Genomic DNA, 22,319 nt, shown 5'->3' with positions numbered 1-22,319 from the left:
TATATATAAGTTATTTTATTTTATAAGTTATTTGTTTCTATCTATTTATTTGTAATTTTATTGTAATTTTTAATTCGTATTATAATATAGCGACCAGGTGCATCTCAATGATGAGGGTGCAGAACAGTAGTTTCCAATGTCATTTTTTGACAATGTTTACAAATAAAACATTTTGGATGCATAATAACATTTACGTAGTTTAGTAAATGTAGTTACTTTTCATAATTTTGCAAATAATTAGTCTTGTTTATTATTAAATGTCATACCAAGGTGAAGTCCATTGGAATGGTGCAGTAACTACATTTAGCCAAAAGGGGGCGAGCGTACCCCATGGTTGAACAGGAACCAAATAAGGAAATGACGTCATGCACACATGTCAGCTATGCTCCTAAATAGACACCGGGACGGTTGAACGTGGCTTAAAAAGGGCTAAGGGCTTGGAGCTGAAAGAGGTAAGTAGCGGCTAAATTTCATTTGTGTTGCCGTAAGTATATTATTAAAATGGCTTATCGAATGGTTTTATGGAAGCACTTTAACTAGGTAACTAGTAATCGCCAAACTAGCTAGGTTGCTGTTTCATCATTGACGGTGTGTCAGCACTCACTCAGCGTAACTAGTTATACTAGTCATTAAGTGTGTTTACTAATGAATGTTTCTTATACCGTCACTTTATATTCATCATTGTTTTTTATTTTTGTTTTTAAACTGTGCAGGTTCGGTCACGTGTGTTTTTTTCATCAATTGGTATGTGTGCTTATTAGTATAACATAACATAGCATAGCCTAGCATAGTGTGCACCTGTCTCTTTAAATCACACATGTCCAAAGTGTGGAGGAGGCTATTTGCAACATGGGGGAACTGGGGGGAGGGGGTTAAAAGGTTTGCTACCTGTGATTGCCATTTTCACCTGTAGTGAAGAAATGGGATGTGAATCCTGTCTTTGTTGTGTTCCAGCAGGATGGGGGACATATCAGGAGAGCCAGGCTTCTACTCCAATGCCGAGGGCTACTGGAAGGAGGTTCCCCCTACAGTGGACGGCATGCTGGGAGGCTACGGCAGCATCTCCAGCATCGACATCAATGGTTCCAAAGCCTTCCTTCGCAAGTTCCTCGGCGTAAGAACATATTACAGCACATTGACGTCCAATCCACTTTTGTTTACTAATCATCGTGATTGACATTCTTTTTCACCATAATCCATTACGGTAATCCATTACATCCAAACATTTTCCATATTCCGTCTATAAAAGCTTATATAATATTATACCCTCAAGTCTGGCCACAGGGGCAAACATGCATATAAGAACCGTTAAGTAATACCGTTAACCGTTAACATAATATAAATAAAGTGTCTTCTTTTTAACATTAATTGTCATAACTTTTTATAATTATAGAGTATACATTTGATTTTTAGGAAATTTTGTAACATCATCATCATCATGGCGCAGCAGGCGATGATGACCAAATGGCGTTTGGTTGCAACATGCTATCTGTGTCTCCCCAATTTATTTATATAAATGCAAATACATTAAAAATGTAATTGATCCAATGAACATATTTATGCAAGTAAATATTTTCTTAATGTAGTTTAAATATTTTTATGCATACTATTATACATTCATTTTGTGATAGTTTTTATGTAATTTTAATATTCTTAATGTAATTTTAATATTTTATTTTTTTATATTTTTATTTATATAATGTATAGTATTTTATACATCATTTTGTATGTTTTTATTATGTCATTAATATTTTAAATATAATTTTCATTTTTAATCTGTTTATATAATTAATAGTATTAATAATTTTGTACGGTTTTATGTAATTTTAATATTTGTAATATAATTGTAATTTTTTTATATTTGTATTTATATAATGTATAGTATTTCATACATTTTGTATGTTTTTAATGTAATTATTTTAAATATAATTTTCATGTTTAATATCTTTATATAATGAATAGTATTATTAAGTTTGTACGTTTTTATGTAATTTAAATTTTTTTACATTTGTATTTATACAATGTATAGTATTTTATACAGCATTTTGTGTGTTTTTTTGTCATTAATATTTTAAATAGAATTTTCATTTAATATCTTTATTTATAAAATGAATAGTATTCTATTAATTTTGTACGTTTTTATGTAATTCTAATATTTTTAATAATTTTAATTTATATATTTGTATTTATATAATGTATATAATTTTATACATCATTTTGTATGTTTTTATTGTCATTAATATTTTTAATAGAATTTTCATTTTTAATATCTTTATTTATATAATGAATAGTATTTTATTAATTTTGTATGTTATGTAATAATATAATTTTAATTTTTTTATATTTATTTATATAATGTATAGTATTTTAAACATTAATTTTGTAAGTTTTTATTGTCATTTTGATATTCTTAATGGAATTTTAATCTTTTTAAAATAAAATGTTTAGTATTTTTATGTATAATATTTGATTAAATCATTTTGTAACAGTTTTATCAAATTTTTATATTTTTTATATAATTTAAATGGTTAATTTTTATTTATATAATGTATAGTATTTTATACATGTTTAAAGTTATGTCATTTAAAGTTTCTTAATGTAATTTTAATATTTTTTAAAATAATTATATAATAATAATGTGTAATATTTTATACATTCATTTTGTAACAGTTTTCATTCATTCATTTTGTAGCGCTTATCCTCACAAGGGTCGCAGGGGATGCTGGAGCCTATCCCAGCTGTCTTCGGGCGAGAACAGTTTTTATGCCATTTTAATATGCTCCTTTTTTGTATGTGTATATTAACGTGTATACAGTATTGTATGTCCAGACTAAAGTGGATATAAATGCATATATTTTTTGTGTTATGACTGAACGATTAATCGACTGTGATTAATCATGTTTATATTATGTAGACTTTAGGGGACACGTTTTCTGAGTATTGTGTGGTTTAGTCAAACACGGAAGAGATTCCAATTGTTTGTGTCGCAGCTCAAGTCGGTGCTTGTCGCTGCTGCAGGAAGGCGAAGGAAAGACGAATCCGGGTTGCGCTCTCGACTGCGGCGCCGGCATCGGCCGGATCTCCAAACGTTTGCTGCTGCCTCTCTTCAAGACGGTGGACCTGGTGGACGTGACCCAGGAGTTCCTCGACAAAGCCAAGACGTACCTGGGAGACGACGGCAAGAGAGTGGGCGGCTACTTCTGTCAGGGCCTGCAGGACTTCGTACCGGAGAGCGGACGCTACGACGTCATCTGGATACAGTGGGTCATTGGTGAGTCCTGCATCACACATGTATGTACATGTATTATTAATAAGATTGTATCGAGACAAAGTATTATCTCCATGTCCTTCAAGGTCACCTGACTGACAACCACCTAGTGGAGTTCCTGCGGCGCTGCCACAAAGCCTTGCGGCCCAACGGCCTCATCGTCATCAAGGACAACGTGTCGTACGAGGGCGTGGTCCCGGACGAGGTGGACAGCAGCGTGTGTCGAGACCTGGAGATAGTTCGCAGTCTGGTGGTCAGGGCGGGCCTGAGCATCATCTACGAGGAACAACAGGTCAACTTCCCCAAGGAGATCTACCACGTCCACACCCTGGCCCTGCGATGAGACTTCCTGATGTTTTATAGGACGTTTGGAGTCAAACCGTCACGGTTTGCATGCTGCATCGTTAAGTTGGCTCATCTGACCGTATTTATTTTCAACACATTTACAGGTTTTTTTTTTTGTTTTTTTTTTTACAAAAGAACTGGTCCTGATGAGAGGACTTTTATAATTCAACTTCCTGTTTGTAGCCGCTGCTTTTGAATGTCACCTTGTGCATTTTAGACAGTGCTGAATGTTTTTCAAGAAGGTGCTATTAGCTCAATAAAAAGCACACTAGGAGTCTCTTGTCTCTGCTGTGCCATAACGTTACGTAAGTAACGTAAGTAAACAGGAAGTTCACCCTCATGATGCTGTCGTACGGTTGTTTACTACTACATTTCAGATTTGAAATGCTCCTTTTAAAGCCTTCAAATCTTTACAGTGCATACACGTGATGACTTTACATATTCTCCTGCATCCAATCACGGAATGTGTACTCTTGGTTTTGATGACACCCGATCAGGACCAGGTCTCCGCCTGGAATCGTCCGCACGTCTCCATGGCCGTAAGCATCTGCTCGGCGTCATCAGTGGACTTCCCTCCTTCCTGCTCGAAAGCAGCCTTCAGCGCGTCACACACGGCGGTTGGCATCTGTTTAGCATTTCTGCATAATGTAAAATTTTAAATTTTATTAAAGTACCAGTCAGCGTTAAATGATATGGAACTCCACGGGTTTGCGGAGAACTCACCCTGCTATGTAAAAGTAGGCTCCTTTATTGGCAACAAGGTCCCAAAGGAGTGCGGCCTTCTCCCTCACACGATGTTGGACGTACACCTTTTCTTCCTGGGATCAGTTACAAAAATAGATTTACAATATGTAATATATTGTGTGTATATGTACACATGTATATAAAGTTTGGACACCCCAGATCATTGGTTGTTGGGATCAGCCATTCCAGTTAAATACAGTAAACCCCTGCACTGAAACTACACAAAAATGCTGCTTTGAGTCATGGAAGTATCTTCAAATGTGTAAAAGAACGCATCATATTCAGATGGCACATAGTGAAATGTTCATTCCAGAAAAATTATACAGTAAACCTCGGATATATCGGACTCGGATATATCGGAAATTCGCTCACAACGGACAGATAAAAAAGAACCGATTTTTCTGTAATGCATTTCCAATAAAAATTCATTGCATATATCGGATTTTTTATAACGGATTTCACCTATTTCGGACAAAATCTCCAGTCCCGTTCCAATGCATTTCCATTAAATTTCCCTCGCATATATCGGATGGCCGCATCGTGGCGCTCCGATTCGCCGAATCGTGACAGGCCGCTACACGACGTCATTTGCAGCGTTTGCAGCGTTGCCTGCGCGTCCAGGTACATTGGAAACATAGTCAAGGAAGTGCCTTTTTATAACGGATAAAATCCGATTTACGCATATACCGGATATAAATCCGATATATGCGTAAAACGGACATTTTCCGGTATACGCATATAACGGATTTCGCTTATATCGGACAAAACCAGTGGGAACAATTGAATCCGATATATCCGAGGTTTACTGTATATCATATTTAACACAGATGGATGAGAAGGGAAATGAAGTTTATTTACAGAAAGTGTGCGATAAATTATTTAAACAAAAGTAGGCGGGTACATAAACTTGTTGTTTTATTGATTTTAGTATCTTTAGCACTAATTGGAACACAAAATGTGTTTGGTAAGCTAATTGACCCTTTGAATCCTCCCTCACTGCCCCACCTACACACTGTCATGTTTTCTATTTGTGTATATATTTTGTTATTTACATATAGACATTCTGGTTAGCACTTTAATTACATTTGTTTGCCATTTAGGTTGTTTCATTGCCACTTTAGTTAGTTTTTCATTTAGAAGTCATTGGTTTTGTTCCTGATTTCTCATCAGTTTCTCCTTTCTTTGAGGTGATTGGTCGGGGCACAAGCATGGAGGCGCGCCCACCTTGATTGGACTCTCCCAAGTGTCACCTGGAGTAGGGGCGGGGATTAACTGGGTAGTTGTTGGGTAAATGTAGTTAAAATCTACAATCTAGTGCTTAAAATGTATACAGGAAGTGAAACTTAAGTGTGGTAATATTGAAAGGCTTTTGTAACATAAAAGAAGGGTGTTGTGGGTAAGTGTAAATATGGTAACTTTTAGACCAGGGGTCTCAAACACATCTGGCCCGCACGACACTAGTTTGAGGCCCCCGCCTTGATATGAAAGTTTAATGTTAGTGCGGCCCGCGCAAGTTTGATATGGATGCTGTATGGTATCATGTACCCAGAAAAAATGATTAAGTTTGATTAATGTTCATGTTAAAGGTTAAATAACTGTTAATAGTTATCCTCCCTATCCGTGTGGAAGTGGTAAGTTTTTGGCTATTTAAGTTGAAAGGAAATAACTTGAAGGCTACCGTTTAGGTGGCTAGCTCTCTAGTTTGCGAGTTAGCATGTGTCTCGAGACCCTGCAGTTGCGCAATATGTTGTAAATAAAAAGAGTATAAATGTGACTATAGTCGTGTTTTGTCATGTCTACAGGGCTCTAATAATGCTTTGTTCATTTTAATCTGAAAAAAATCATTTGTCTACCCACCAACTATATGTGGTTTCTTAAGTTTTTATTATTATTATTATATTTATTTATTACTGATTGATTTTCTTTATTCTTGATTTATTTATTTTTCATCTTAATTTGTGCAGAAAAATAAAAAGTAAGATATTTGAGAACAGTGGGATGTTTTATCAGAGCTTTTATTGTAGAAAATCGGAACCAAAGCACTGAAAAAGTTTAAAACCTGATGCGGCCCAGCCTTGCCCAGAACCTAGCTCCAGTGGCCCCCAAGTAAATTGAGTTTGAGACCCCTGTTTTAGACAAATTGCCTCACCCTCTCATTGGGGAATTATGGTTGGCCCTTCACGGGTAAAAGGGGCTGGGTGAATTGTTGCTGAGGAGGCCTGTTGTGTGTGCTGGAAGAGCTCTTGTGACAAAGTGAATGAGTTAGAACTCGTCATTCAGGATGTCATTGTTTGTGGAGTTATGTCACTGCTAATAGTGCTGTGTTAATCCAGATTAAATTGGGAGTCGAACAGGTGTACAGAGTTTGTCTTACCTGGGGAGTCACCTGCAGGAATATTTGGAGAGTAGGCACCATGAGTCTTGGGGTTTATAGGTTTAGTGATGTCATTAGTGACATCATCAGACCGTACCATGTACTTGGGACAGGGGAGGGGGATGTAAGGTTGGATGGGTATTTAATGTTGGGTTCGGGTAAGGAAATATGTGTATGTTAAATCATAATGTTTTATGATTTTAGATTAGTAGTAGCAGTGGGGTCGCATCAGATGATGGTGTTGAAATCCAGTTTTAAGAGTTTCATGATTAGATGTGTTTTGTAGACTCACCCATGGATGAAAGTGGGACATTCTGGGCAGATTGGGGCAGCTGGGGGTGTATGGGAGGTGGCTGCAGTATTGGATTTCAGTGATGTGAGCGAATACTTTTTTTCTTGTTGTTGTTTTGGGAAGTCAAGTCATTCTTTTTTTTCCCAATTTATTATTTTTTTTTATTTTTAGTGTTATCCATAAGTTTCTCTGCCAAGCTAAATAAATGTGCCTAGACTCGGCGAACTGCAAGTCTGCCTCCAGAATTGCTCTCAAGCCACAAGTCTGGTGTGCATATCAGAGGCTATGGCTATCCCGGGATAGTAAGACGCCATTTTTTCAACTTAAAATCTTAAAAGTGAAATTTGCTTGGTTATGACTGGTGTATATTGTTCATCTGTGAGGTTCAATAAAGTAAAAAAAAATGTATTGAGTGATGGTATGACCTGGTCTCTGGAGAAGGCAGAGAAGAGCATCAGCTGTCCAACTCCCATCATCTCCTCCCACTCGTTCCTGAAGTAGAAGTCTTTGGACTCGGATCGACAGCCAAAGAAGAGGACGTTGGCTGGGGACAGTGGTGGGCGGGGGTCTGCATGACACATTCAGGGACAGATCCATGTGCAGAGGTCAAAGTACTCACCATTCTTATCCTCGGCGGTCCTCTCTTGTAAAGCTGACCGGAAGGGCGCCACTCCTGTTCCCGGTCCCACCATGATCACGGGGGTGTCCTTGTCCCTGGGAAACTTTAGACTTCCCTTCTTCACCCAGAGAGGTACATAAACATCTCCTGAAAAGTGAACAATTTGAATATTTTCATGTTCTGAGATATCCAATAAGTGATGAGTGTATTTCGGAGTTAAAGACGGGAACGACCTTTTGTGGGGTCGAGGGAGGCTAACCAGGTGGAGCAGAGACCCCTTCGTGGTTGAAACATTTTGGTTTTATATCGGACCACAGCTACTAGAACCTGGAGCCTGTTAGGGTGAGCCTGTTGTGGGGGGGTTCCAGACATCGGCGTAAAGAATGTGTATATTTTCGAAGTATTAAGGTGAACTACCTGAAGAGAGGACGCGATGGAAAAGGAGCGTGGTTGGATCTCAGGGAAAAGATCCAGCAGGTAGTCTACTCTGAGCTGTGCAGTTGTGTGGGGGAAGTCGGCCAACACCTGCAGAAAAAAAAATATTCGCGTAAATCAAAAGCTGCTCCAGAAAGTGAGGAAAATCCCCTGAAATAATGTTGACAATAATACATAACAATGCAAGTTTAAAATAAAACTCAGGGGTGCTGCACTTGACATCAGCCTCCCTCTTGGCTCCTTTTGGTGGACAGAGGCAGCATTGCAGCACCATATTTCCATTTTCTATGCTGCTTGTCCTTCCATGAAATGCCTTGTTTAAATAAATGCTTTGTGGGAAAACATTAATATGTTTTGTTTTTTTTTCATTTTAAACTCGTATTGGTATGTTTGTATATTTATTAGGTATATATTTTGAGTGTTGCTGTGTGAAGAGTTTAGTGTTCTTATGTGTGAGTCACCTTGACTATTCTATTGAGTAATGACTTTCTCCAGTTTTCATAGTTAGCACATAGTTAGCACATAGTTAGCACATAGAAAACCTGTTTACGACCTTCCAAATATGATTTTTTTAAACATTATTAGAACTCTGTACACATGAAATAACACCCCTATAGTCACCTTTACACTTGGATTGTGTAGACCAGGGGTCTCAAACACGCGACCCACGGGCCAAATGTGGCGCGCAGGACACTAGTTTGAGGCCCCCGCCTTGATATGAAAGTTTAATGTTAGTGCGGCCCGAGCAAGTTTGATATGGATGCTGTATGGTATCATGTACCCAGAAAAAATGATTACGTTTGATTAATGTTCATGTTAAAGGTTAAATAACTGTTAATAGTTATCCTCCCTATTCGTGTGGAAGTGGTACGTTTTTGGCTATTTAAGTTGAAAGGAAATAACTCGAAGGCTACCGTTTAGGTCGCTAGCTCTCTAGTTTGCGAGTTAGCATGTGTCTCAAGACCCTGCAGTTGCGCAATATGTTGTAAATAAAAAGAGTATAAATGTGACTATAGTCGTGTTTTGTCATGTCTACAGGGCTCTAATAATGCTTTGTTCATTTTAATCTGAAAAAAATCATTTGTCTACCCACCAACTATATGTGGTTTCTTAAGTTTTTATTATTATTATATTTATTTATTTATTACTGATTGATTGATTTTCTTTATTCTTGATTTGTTTATTTATTTTTCATCTTATTTTGTGCAGAAAAATAAAAATTTAAATATTTGAAAACAGTGGAATGTTTTATCAGAGCTTTTATTGTAGAAAATCGGAACCAAAGAACTGAAAAAGTTTCTGTTTTTAATAAATGTGGTTTTTTTTTGTTTTTTTGGGGGGGGGAAACCTGATGCGGCCCAGCCTTGCCCAGACCCTAGCTCCAGTGGCCCCCAGGTAAATTGAGTTTGAGACCCCTGGTGTAGACACAAGAGAAAATAAGACATTCATTGTCTATGCCGCTTAATTCTCACTGGAGTTGTGGGGGTGCTGGAGCCTATCCCAGCTGACTTTGGGCGAGAGGCGGGGTACACCCTGGACTGGTGCCAGTCAATCGCAGGGCACATTTAAAAATAAGACATAAATACGACTTGTAAATGTGATTTACAGGAAGGGTGAGCTGAGTGGGGCGCAGACAGGAAGTGACGTCGGGGGTTCAGAGTTGAGTTTTAACTACTTTTGTTGGGAAACGGAGTTTCACTTACAAATTTGAACAATTTTAAAGTGTTAAGTACAACAGCGTGTGACTATTATAATTGTAATGGCTATGATCTATTATTAGAAGGATGAACTTTGAACCCTGAGCCCACACCTCCAGCGCAGTGCGCCGTGGTCGGTTGCAGTAGCTGTGCAGCTCCTCCTGGCCTTCCGCTGAGCTGAACTCCACCAGCTTGTCGTGCTCCAGCTCGTTGGTGGAGAAGGTGGAGAGCAGCTCGAAGAAGGAGCGTCGGGGCACGGCCCCAATGTCCAGGTAGCTCTCCACCAGGTAGCGTACGGTGCAGGAGGGGGCCAGCCTGCCGGGGACTGGACACACACGACGGGTTCATACTTCTAAGGTTATTGCTATAGAGGAGTTTTATTATAGGAGTATGTATTATAAATACAATTATTGTAACGTCAATGTGATATGTGATTCCGCATATCTGAAATGAACTAACTAAGCCATGACCGCCATCGATACCGATGAGTAGATGATTAGAGTGGAAGAAGACACCAACCTGTAGAGCCCGGGCTGGCCGCAAGAGTGAATCTGGCGTCTGGATCTAATCTCAACAATTGACAGAATTGCTCGACATCCTCCGGTGCGTTGCGAGGACGCATCATCACCACGTCGCCTGCAGTGAAACTACACAAAAATGCTGCTTTGAGTCACGGAAGTATCTTCAAATGTGTAAAAGAACGCATCATATTCAGATGGCACATAGTGAAATGTTCATTCCAGAAAAATTATATAATGTTATATAATCCCACGGTCCTTCAACGCACCATGTAGGTAACTTTGTCCAACACTGCACAGATAGACTACTACTAATATACTACTGTACTACTACTACTACTACTACTACTACTACTATAGACTACTCTACTGTACTCATTCATTCATTCATTTTCTACCACTTATCCTCACGAGGGTCGCAGGGGTGCTGGAGCCTATCCCAGCTGTCTTCGGGCGAGAGGCGGGGTACACCCTGGACTGGTGGCCAGCCAATCACAGGGCACATATAGACAAACAACCATTCACACTCACATTCATACCTATGGACAATTTGGAGTCGCTAATTAACCTAGCATGTTTTTTTTTTTACTTCTAAGGGCCAGTGGTACCATTAGGCCTATTTTAGAGGCCTAAAATATTCTTAAGCCCCCCTAAATAATTTGATATTTTTTAATTGATTTTTTTACATTTTTATTGATTTTTTTTTTTTTACAAAAAAAATCTGACAAAAATCTGACAATTTTTTGTAATAGGGCAAAAGCAGGAAAATAAGCAAGCCAATAAGCAGGCTAATACTAGCCTACTGCTACCACTAGTAGTAGTAGTAATAATCATTCATTCATTCATTTTCTACTGCTTATCCTCATAAGGGTTGTGGGGGTGCTGGAGCCTATCCCAGCTGTCTTCGGGCGAGAGGCGGGCGAGAACATGCAAACTCCACACAGAGATGGCCGAGGGTGGAATTGAACTTGGGTGTCCAAGCTGTGAGGCATGCGTGATAACCACTCCACCAACGTACAGCCCAGAAATGACAATTAGAACTTGTGTGTGTGTGTGTGTGTGATTTAGTTCATGTGTGAAAAGGTCTGACTAACGGGATGTGGTTGCCAGCCAATCACAGGGCACATATAGACAAACAACCATTCACACTCACATTTATACCTATGGACAATTTGGAGCCGCTAATTAACCTAGCATGTTTTTGGAATGTGGGAGGAAACCGGAGTATGTGCAGATTAATGACGGTGACAGGAACTGTAAGTGGTAATTTTTAATACTCGTATATATTAATGATAATAGTGATATAAAATAAATATGAACGTGCACCGGTATTCATACTGTTGCTAGCCTGCTAGTCGCTAGGCAGCTAGCACCAGTAAGAGTACTACAAGGATACTTCAGGCACAGTCAAGCATTGTATCATTGCATTGCCTTTACAAAAGGCTGTCTTACAGAATTTATAATGTATTGGGGCATAGCACAAGTAGTATATTATTAAATTCATGAAGTTTGGTGTTGTGGTTGGCTTTTGCTAAGCTAAGGATGTAAGTACAATACTTTGTTGTTGTCTGTTCTGGAAGGAACCACACAAGGAGTGTCAAAAGTTAGGACAAGGGGCCACCAACGGCACTTTAGAGGCCTGCCGCATATTTGTGTAACCTAAACATAGCAATGTTACATAAATTTGCAAAATCTGATAAAGTATAACTTTTGAATTAATACCTGATTTACTTCCCTACCCAAAATATTAGAAAAATAAAGTTAGAGCAGATTAGAGCAGAAAAACATATTTAATTACAGTTTGTCTTCAGGTAGACATTAAAGTATACTAGTTTTCCATATACTATGGGTGGCCAAACTCGCCTATATGCAGCAAAACAACATACTTGCTCACGGTGCAACAAAATGGAAACACAGCAAGTTAACGCATCACATAAATCAACAACTTAGTGCTAAACAGCATGTAACTTAAAACTGTCGTTCCCAAAATGCCCACAAGACATGCTGGGTAGTCCAGCATTGAAACATTAGCATATGTTAACCCCTTCTTGTTTACTTATCTGGCAACCTCCTCAACACATTTTGCAATGTAGCAAACATGGGACAAACGCGGCAAAATGTTGGGAGAAAGAGTAGCACAGGCTGCCCAGCATGCCTTGTGGCAGGAATATATGGTGTTTTTTTTTTTGCATGGGTATTGCGTGGAGATACGCAATGTGGCCCTCGGGCTGCACTTTGCCCACCTTTGCCATATACTTTCAATCTTCTATATAGCTCCGGTGTATGAGTTTGAAAGTATTTCAATTATACTTGATGTGAAATGATGTGATGTATAAATCCTGTACAAAATTGAAGATGAAGTAATCTACCCAACAAGCATGTATACAAATGAAAATACTCATGAAAAAATGAATTTTTAATAATGTGTGCAGTGACTCTCCGACAGAATATGCGTGCTCACTGTCAGGTTTTTTAAATTGCTAAAATACGGGTTTTGTAACATTTTAATTTCATATTTAAAACAATTACAAACTCTTGCTTTGGTGCCTTCGACACAATGCTAAACAGCGCCAGACACAGTATTGGGGGTGGCGAGGTTGCTATGGTAACTGCTACTTTACACAAGTATTTTTCACGGGGCTGACATGTATCTGTGATGTCGGGATGCAAGAGAGTATCGTCTAATTTGCATAATTAATAATTGAGTATAATAAGTAAATGGCCATGATGCAAAACGTGTGTTTAGTTTGAGTCAAACGTTATGGTTTTAAAGCTTATCTAACAACAGAACATGAAGTTATTGACTTGGCTGTTTCATGTTGTGCATGTTTTATCACATGCATGGGTGATTAAAAAAAAAAAAAAAATCATGATGTGTCCGATTCTCCTTGTAAGTAAGCATATCTAATATATCACGTTTCTGCCGCAGTACGCAGCATGCCTTGCGGGCACCTGTTTAATGATGTAAAGTTGCGTTACTTTAGTTTTTCATCCATTTTCTACCGCTTATCCTCACGAAGGTCGCAGGGGTGCTGGAGCCTATCCCAGCTGTCTTCGGGCGAGAGGCGGGGTACATATGGACAAACAACCATTCCCACCCACATTCATACCTGTGGACAATTAACCTAGCATGTTTTTGGAATGTGGTAGGAAACCGGAGTCCCCGGAGAAAACCCACGCATGCACGGGGAGAACATGCAAATTCCACACAGAGATGGCGGAGGGTGGAATCGAACTCACGTCTCCTCGCTGTGAGGTCTGCGCGCTAACCACTTGACCGCCGTGCCACCCGCATGGGTGATTTAAAACAAAAAAAACATTCATGATGTGTTCGATTCTCCTTATAAGTAAGCAAATCTAATATCTCACGTTTACGCAGCATGCCTTGCGGGCACCTGTTTAATGATGTAAAGTTGCGTTACTTTAGTTTTTCATCCATTTTTTACCGCTTATCCTCACAAGGGTCGCAGGGGTGCTGGAGCCTATCCCAGCTGTCTTCCTGCGAGAGGCGGGGTACACCCTGGACTGGTGGCCTGCCAATCACAGGGCACATATAGACAAACAACCATTCACACTCACATTCATACCTATGGACAATTTGGAGTCGCTAATTAACCTAGCATGTTTTTGGAATGTGGGAGGAAACCGGAGTACCCGGAGAAAACCCACGCATGCACGGCGAGAACACGTGAACTCCACACAGAGATGGCGGAGGGTGGAATCGAACTCATGTCTCCTCGCTGTGAGGTCTGCGTGCTAACCACTCGAACGCTGTGCCACCCACATGGGTGATTAAAAAAAAAAAAAACATTCATGATGTGTCTGATTCTCCTTGTAAGTAAGCATATGTAACATCTCATCTCACGTTTATGCAGCATGCCTTGCGGGCACCTGTTTAATGATGTAAAGTTGCATTGCTTTAGTTTTTCATCAATTTTCTACCGCTTATCCTCACAAGGGTCGCAGGGGTGCTGGAGCCTATCCCAGCTGTCTTCATGCGAGAGGCGGGGTACACCCTGGACTGGTGGCCAGCCAATCACAGGGCACATATAGACAAACAACCATTCACACTCACATTCATACCTATGGACAATTTGGAGTCGCTAATTAACCTAGCATGTTTTTGGAATGTGGGAGAGTACCCAGAGAAATATTTGGGGTAATAACTATAAAAGCAATCTCCACTTGCTAAATGAAACAATACAAGCAGTTGACGTTGGCAAAATCCAGGGATGAAGAGTCTTTATTTTGTTATTATGTATCACTATTTTGTGGTTACATCGATGATTATTATTATTATGGTTGGGGAAAATCACTATATGGTGACATCACCTTACACTTCAGGAAATGTTAATGTATTGCAATAGTAACAGATTCTTCCTACTGCTTTTGGACACGTGGAACTGTGAATGAATTTATGGGATGTATTCCATTATCACTTCATGGATGTTCAAGTCAAATTAAACCAAAAACTCAATGACAATCTGCCAATGTCATTTCTACATTACACTCTTCTGCACTCTGTGTGTTTCCTAGCGGACCCACCTCCACCCACCGAGACAAAGAAACTGTATCACTGACAAAAAAGGCTCACTCTGTTAATGCCGTTGTTCTATGGAAGAACTGTGCCAAGGTGTTGAAACCAACACTCTTCCTGCCTTCATTGATTTATCATCATCCCCAGCTTAGTGCCGACGGCTAGTTTTTTTTATTCTTAACGACACAAGTTGTCAATTTACAAATGTTGACCAACTTGGGGTTCGCGCGCTGACCTCACAGCAAAAAGACCCAATTCCACCCTCGGCCATGCGTGGGTTTTCTCCGGGTACTCCGGTTTCCTCCCACATTCCAAAAACATGCTAGGTTAATTGGCGACTCCAAATTGTCCATAGGTATGAATGTGAGTGTGAATGGTTGTTTGTCTATATGTGCCCTGTGATTGGCTGGCCACCAGTCCAGGGTGTGCCCTGCCTCTCGCCCAAAGACAGCTGGGATAGGCTCCAGCACCCCCGCGACCCTCGAAAGAATAAGTGGTAGAAAATGAATGAATGAATGGTCGTTAGCCTGGCTGCACGGTGACCCTAGTGGCTAGCACGCCTGCCTCACAGCTAGGACACCCAAGTTCAATTCCACCCTCAGCCATCTCTGTGTGGAGTTTGCATGTTCTGAATGGTTGTTTGTCTATATGTGCCCTGTGATTGGCTGGCCACCAGTCCAGAGTGTACCCCGCCTCTCGCCCCAAGACAGCTGGGATAGGCTCCAGCACGCCCGTGATCCTCATGAGTATAAGCGGTAGAAAATGAATGAATGAATGTAACTTAAACCAGGCTGCATGGACGACACGTGGTTGGCGCGTAGGCCTCACAGCTAGGAGACCCGAGTTCAATTCCACCCTCGGCCATCTCCGGGTTTTCTCCGGGTACTCCGGTTTCCTCCCACATTCCAAAAACATGCTAGGTTAATTGGCGACTCCAAATTGTCCATAGGTATGAATGTGAGTGTGAATGGTTGTTTGTCTATATGTGCCCTATGATTGGCTGGCCACCAGTCCAGGGTAAAGACAGCTGGGATAGGCTCCAGCACCCCTGCAACCCTTGTGACTATAAGCGGTACAAAATGAATGAATGAATGACCAACTTGGGAGAGAATTCCCAAATCCGTAGCAAAAACGACTGAAGAGGACGTACCGTATGTTGGATCCCGTGATGTCAAAGTCAATGTGCCTCACATCTTGAAAGTGCTGCGGGTCAGTTACTCTCCTGTTGGACAGCAGCTTGGCGGAGAACGGACACGACCGGGAGGGAGCGGGCTGTTGTGACGGAATCCTCGGACAGTCCTCCGTCTGTCCTTCCACAGATTCCAGAAAATGAAAGGTGTATGTGGGAGGAAGTCTGGTGAGAAATAAGTCAGACGCATATTCAGCAAAATCAACAGAGACGATCGGGTTTGATGTGATGAATGGAAAAGGATACTCACGGCTCATCTTCCCTAAGTGGGATCACATCGGCAAAGCCCGGGTACAGCGTCGCTATGCTTTGCCAAAAGGATGTCAGCCACACATCAATCACAGCATCAGGCCTGACTTACAGAAAGAATTGTTATGTAACTCACTGGCATCAAGACTAAGAGGGCAGTCAGTCATAGCCAATAAGAAGCCATTGGCATAGATTCTACAAATATAAATGCCAAATGTGTGTCATGTTCTTCCATGATTTTGCAATAAGAAGTTATATACTCTATATTTCAATTAGCTCTTTTTTCTCCATTTTAGCTGTTGTCCTTTGTCTTATTTGCCAAATATTTTAATAATTTTAACAATTTTAACAATTTTAATAATTTTAATAATTTTAATAATTTTAATAATTTTAATAATTTTAATAATTTTAATAATTTTAATAATTTTAATAATTTTAATAATTTTAATAATTTTAATAATTTTAATAATTTTAATAATAATAATTTAATAATTTAATAATAATAATATAATAATGTTTATAATATTTATAATAATGTTTATAATAATATTTATAATAATGTTTATAATAATATTTTCAATAATGTTTATAATAATATTTATAATAATGTTTAATATTTACAATAATATAATAATATTTATAATTTAATAATATTTAATATTTAATATTTCCCCCTCATTTTCCAAAAATGACCACTTTATCATTTGATATTTTCTCTAATATTACACTTTTTTTATTTAAAAAAAACAAAACAAAAATGGCAGCGGCATGGCGGTCGAGTGCAGACCTCACAGCTAGGAGACCAGGGTTCAATTCCACCCTCTGCCATCTCTGTGTGGAGTTTGCATGTTCTCCCCCGTGCATGCGTGGGTTTTCTCCGGGTACTCCGGTTTCCTCCCACATTCCAAAAACATGGACCACAACAACTAGATTTGCATGTGCTCATAAACACATTATAACGGGACTGTCTGCCAATGCAGCTCGTCGTTCCGACTCGGTACGGTAGAATGTACCGTGTCTCTGCTTCTCAACACACCACATACGCACCTAGTCTGCTAGAGAATAAGAAGATGTAGCAGGAGGGCACACGTCCTCGCTTCCTTTTTTTACATTAGCAACAAGTGGCTTTAATGGATTTTTTTTTTTTACAATTTTTTTTTTCAGAATGTGGCCTTTGATGGAAAAAGTATGTGGCATTAACTAATTACCCAAGAAACTGCGCTAAAATATAATGGATTTAATGGAATATTTTTTGTAATCTTTTTTTTCCATTATTTTATATTTTAAATTGTATTTATTACCTTTGCATTTTATTATATATTATTTTATTACTGTCTGAAAGCACATGTGACATTAAATTATGAGTAATTTAAATTTATATTTGGAATCTTTATTTTTATTTTGAATTGTAATCTTTATTTTGTATATTTATTTTTAATTACATAGTATTATTTATTTAATCTTATTTATTTCTTATTTATTTGATTATATAATATTTTTATTACTGTTATTACTTAAGTATATGTGGCATTAAATGATGATGCATTAAAGAATAAAAAATATACAATTTCTATCATTTAAATAAATGTTTTCCTGTTTTTTCCTGTTTTTGTTTTACTTTAAATAGGTAATAAATAAGATTTAAAAATAATAATACTATATTTAATAATTAAAATAATTATAAATAAATAGACAAAATAAAGATTACAATTCAAAATAAAAATAAAGATCCCAAATATAAATTTAAATTAATCATAATTTAATGTCACATGTACTTTTGGACAGTAATAACAGTAATAAAAATGATATATAATAAATTTATATAATATTTTTATTACTGTTATTACTGTTATTACTTGAGTATATGTGGCATTAAATGATGATGCATTAAAGAATAAAAATATACAATTTTTAGCTTTTAATTACTTTTTGTTCCTGTTTTTGTTTTATTTTATTCATTTTTCACTTATTTAATTTTATTAGTTTAAAGGTATGTGTGGCAATGAATGACAATACATTAAAGAATACAAAAAATGAAAATGCTTCTGGTCGTATTCATTATTCCCAAAAGCATCCCATAATACACTCACCCCAGGTCATGCTGGTCATCAGCGAGGCCCACGGGCATCAGCACCGTGGCGCCCAGCTGCACCAGACGCTTATGGAGCTTCTTAGCCACAAAATTGAACCTCCAAACAAAGACAGGAGACGCTTCATTAAGAGAGTGAGAGTGCGACTCCACTTCGGGGACAAAAACAGCAGCCCAGACTTACTTTGGGTAAGACGAGTCCCCCAGGCCCAGTATGGCACAGTCCAGCCGACACAGAGACCCGACTGGTAAAGTTTTCTTAAAAAGGAACCTCCAGAAATTCTATAGAGAGAAACATGAGCAGGGTTGAACTCTGAATTATGACCGTTTCAGATGGTCCTCGGTCTACGTAACTAGGGCGGCGATCCGAGTAGAGAGTGGAAGTCCACATAAATGGAGTGTTTTTGTATTTAGAGCATAAAAAAACCTGTTTACCACCCACTAAATACCCACTTTTAACATTATTAGAGCCCTCCAAACTTGACATAACACCCACTTTTATGTTCGTATTACTCAATACAGTAGATATAATCATACAAAATAAGACATAAATACAACTTGTGCTTGTGTGTGTTGCAGTAAATGCGTTCAGTGTGGCGAACAGGAAGTGACGCCGGGGTTTGCACAGTTGAGTTTTAGCTTGTTATTATTAGCTTGTGTCGTGAGATAATCTACATCCGTAATAAAACCCTGTTGTTCCAGTGCTGGTCTCACCATACAATTACTGACACCTAGTGGCCAGAGTAAAGTACTACATCCACAATTTGAATGTGTCTTTGGGGAAAAAAAACTGCTTAAGTGCACGTATTTTTTTTTTTTTACTAATGAAAGGCTGTATTCAACCAGAAAACAGCATTATTTATTAACGAATACTGGATATGTTTGAAAAACCGTGACAGAGTACATTCATTTCGCCACAAATACATTCGGACCACCACAAATACATTTGCCTGGGCTCATAAACACATTATAACGGGACTGTCTGCCAATGCAGCTTGTCGTTCCGACTCAGTACGATACAATGTACCGTGTCTCTGCTTCTCAACACACCACATACACACCTAGTCTGCTAGAGAATAAGAAGACGTAGCAGGAGGGCTCGTTCTCCCCGTGCATGCGTGGGTTTTCTCCGGGTACTCCGGTTTCCTCCCACACTCCAAAAACATGGACCACCACAAATAGATTTGCCTGTGCTCATAAAGACATTATAACGGGACTGTCAATGCAGCTCGTCGTTCCGACTCGGTACGGTACAATGTACCGTGTCTCTGCTTCTCAACGCACCACATACGCACCTAGTCTGCTAGAGAATAAGAATACGTAGCAGGAGGGCTCAGCGACACTGAGCCTCTCCAGAGAGGGCAGCAATGAGTCAGCAAGAAGGAAGTAACCGACTCGGACAGAAAAGATGGCGACTCATTCCATCTGAATTTTACCTTCATGTTGTCTGGAGGGTCTCCTTGGCCAGTGGTTGAGCAGACAAAAACAACCAGAGGCTCTGTGATCAAGTTGGCCTGTTATACAAGAAGACACACATGCACAATGCCATCAATACAAACAGGACGAACCCCCGCTTGGTGTAAATTTGTAAACAAAAACCCACCACATTGTAGTCATCCAGAGATGACACACGCACTTGCATGTGTCTTCTCAGCGCCTGCCAGGCAATCCTCTGTGCCGTGTCCTGGGCCGTCCCCGTCTGGCTCCCATACAGGATGAGCAAAGCAGGGATTGACATTATGCCTAAAAGAGACAAACAGTAATATAATGACTATGTTTAGGTTACACAAATATGCGGCTGGCCACTAAAATGCCGTTTGTGGCCCCTTGCCCTAACTTTTGACACTCCTTGTGTGGTTCCTTCCAGAACAGACAACAACAAAGTATTGTACCTACATCCTTAGCTTAGCAAAAGCCAACCACAACACCAAACTTCATGAATTTAATAATATACTACTTGTGCTATGCCCCAATACATTATAAATTCTGTAAGACAGCCTTTTGTAAAGGCAATGCAATGATACAATGCTTGACTGTGCCTGAAGTATCCTTGTAGTACTCTTACTGGTGCTAGCTGCCTAGCGACTAGCAGGCTAGCAACAGTATGAATACCGGTGCACGTTCATATTTATTTTATATCACTAGTATCATTAATATATACGAGTATTCAAAATTACCACTTACAGTTCCCGTCACCGTCATTAATGACGACGACGTCTTAAAACGCAGGAAAATGAATTGTCAGCCACGCTCAGAGGTCTTCCATAAGAATATGTTCGTCACACTTTACGGCATAAATGTCGCAACGTCATTGGCCTGTGGACTGCCGGTGCGTTCACTGATCAGAAAAAAATCCAACAACACCTGTTGTACAGTATTCTGCTTTGAGGGATTTAAATTGTATATTTTTTCTAATGTGTATATTTTACTGTTTGTGTTGAGACCCATTTTTTACTTTAACATTGCTATATTTCAAAAATGTACATATATACTTCCACTCCGATACGTTTCTGACGAACATCGTCGCCACTCGTTAATTTTCGTTTAGCTTCGGCAGCCAATGACTGATACGAGTACTATGATGCCGCGCACCAATCAATCCAATGAGGAAGAAGAAGACTGCGGTGTTTCATTGGGTCTTTTTGTGTAACGCTATGTAAACAGGAAGTGACGGCCGGCCGGCCTGCGGTCACGTGATATTGACATTACACAGACAACAGCAGCACACCATAGTCTACGTATGTGTCAGACGGCTTATCTATAATAAACACTTAAAAAGTTCAGCTTGATTGCGATTTAATTGACATGTATTTTTACATGTAAGGTACCTGAAGGTATTTACAAGTATTACCAACTTTACTTTTACACAAGTATGGCTTTTGGCTACTTTACAAGAAAATAGTCCCTCATGATAAAACATAAAATACTTTGTTTAAAACACATTAAGTGAATTCTGGTATTGTGCAAATATATTTTAATCAAATATGATTTAGATATTTTTTTATTATACCAAATATATCAGTGAACCGAGTGAACAATGTATGTACCACACTATAGACTTTATTTATATTACATAATACTTAATGTGTGTCGTTTGATAAATGTTCATGTTAAAGGTTAAATAACTGTTAATATTTATCCTCCCTATCCGTGTGGAAGTGGTACGTTTTTGGCTATTTAAGTTTAAAGGAAATAACTTGAAGGCTACCGTTTAGGTCGCTAGCTCTCTAGTTTGCGAGTTAGCATGTGTCTCAAGACCCTGCAGTTGCGCAATATGTTGTAAATAAAAAGAGTATAAATGTGACTATAGTCGTGTTTTGTCATGTCTACAGGGCTCTAATAATGCTTTGTTCATTTTAATCTGAAAAAAATCATTTGTCTACCCACCATTATTATTTTTATATTTATTTATTTATTAATGATTGATTGATTTTATTTATTCTTGATTTGTTTATTTATTTTTCATCTTATTTTGTGTAGAAAAATAAAAAGTAAGATATTTGAGAACAGTGGAATGTTTTATCAGAGCTTTTCTTGTAGAAAATCGAAACCAAAGCAAAGTTTATACATTTTTCCTTTTTTAATAAATGCGTTTTTGGGGTTTTTTTTGGGAAAAAAAGTCTCGCCCAGACCCTAGCTCCAGTGGCCCCCAAGTAAATTGAGACCCCAGATATACATTTATACTGTTTATTCTGTATATTTTGTATTTTCATTTTTAATAGATGTGTCTGCACCTACTTCACCAAAACAAATTCCTAGTATGTGTTCGATCATACCTGGCAATAAACCATTTCTGATTCTGATACATGCTTGTAACCTTAGGTATAATAATTGCAGAGCAAACCACACAGCCTTTGTCGTTTATAAGACAACTCCACAAGCCATCTTCATATTTTATTTCTTACACATCAGCATCAACTTCTCCAAATATATACTTCAGTATCCATTTCCCATCCAACATGG

The 22,319-nt window shown here is 38.7% G+C and overlaps 2 protein-coding genes across 5 annotated transcripts; one reads left to right on the top strand and one right to left on the bottom strand.

The window, feature by feature from the left end:
• Positions 1 to 320: 320 nt before the first annotated feature.
• ntmt1 (N-terminal Xaa-Pro-Lys N-methyltransferase 1) lies at positions 321 to 3,890 on the top strand. Of its 4 annotated transcripts, none has more exons than XM_058057574.1 (4): positions 321 to 452; positions 958 to 1,114; positions 3,019 to 3,271; positions 3,355 to 3,890. In XM_058057574.1, the coding sequence occupies exons 2-4, from the start codon at positions 959 to 961 to the stop codon at positions 3,609 to 3,611; spliced, it is 666 nt and encodes a 221-aa protein (XP_057913557.1). In that variant the 5' UTR covers positions 321 to 452; position 958; the 3' UTR covers positions 3,612 to 3,890. The 4 variants fall into 4 exon arrangements, with proteins under 4 accessions (XP_057913557.1, XP_057913559.1, XP_057913556.1 ...); XM_058057576.1 differs by having other exon boundaries at positions 2,991 to 3,271; XM_058057573.1 differs by having other exon boundaries at positions 340 to 452; positions 955 to 1,114.
• ndor1 (NADPH dependent diflavin oxidoreductase 1) lies at positions 3,673 to 20,688 on the bottom strand. The gene is made up of 15 exons (XM_058057572.1): positions 20,541 to 20,688; positions 19,960 to 20,099; positions 19,793 to 19,870; positions 18,541 to 18,638; positions 18,358 to 18,456; positions 16,269 to 16,370; positions 15,980 to 16,183; positions 10,294 to 10,421; positions 9,888 to 10,099; positions 8,060 to 8,167; positions 7,876 to 7,990; positions 7,643 to 7,789; positions 7,449 to 7,567; positions 4,337 to 4,431; positions 3,673 to 4,251 (listed from the first exon to the last, which is right to left on the bottom strand). Exons 2-15 carry the CDS (start codon positions 20,092 to 20,094, stop codon positions 4,107 to 4,109), a joined length of 1,785 nt encoding a protein of 594 aa, XP_057913555.1. The 5' UTR covers positions 20,095 to 20,099; positions 20,541 to 20,688; the 3' UTR covers positions 3,673 to 4,106.
• Between the last annotated feature and the right edge of the window lie 1,631 nt (positions 20,689 to 22,319).

This window comes from Doryrhamphus excisus, chromosome 19 (genome assembly GCF_030265055.1).
Source record: "Doryrhamphus excisus isolate RoL2022-K1 chromosome 19, RoL_Dexc_1.0, whole genome shotgun sequence".
NCBI classification, from domain to species: domain Eukaryota; kingdom Metazoa; phylum Chordata; class Actinopteri; order Syngnathiformes; family Syngnathidae; genus Doryrhamphus; species Doryrhamphus excisus.
Note: the sequence above shows the minus strand (reverse complement) of the source record. Positions and strands in the feature narration are given on the sequence as shown.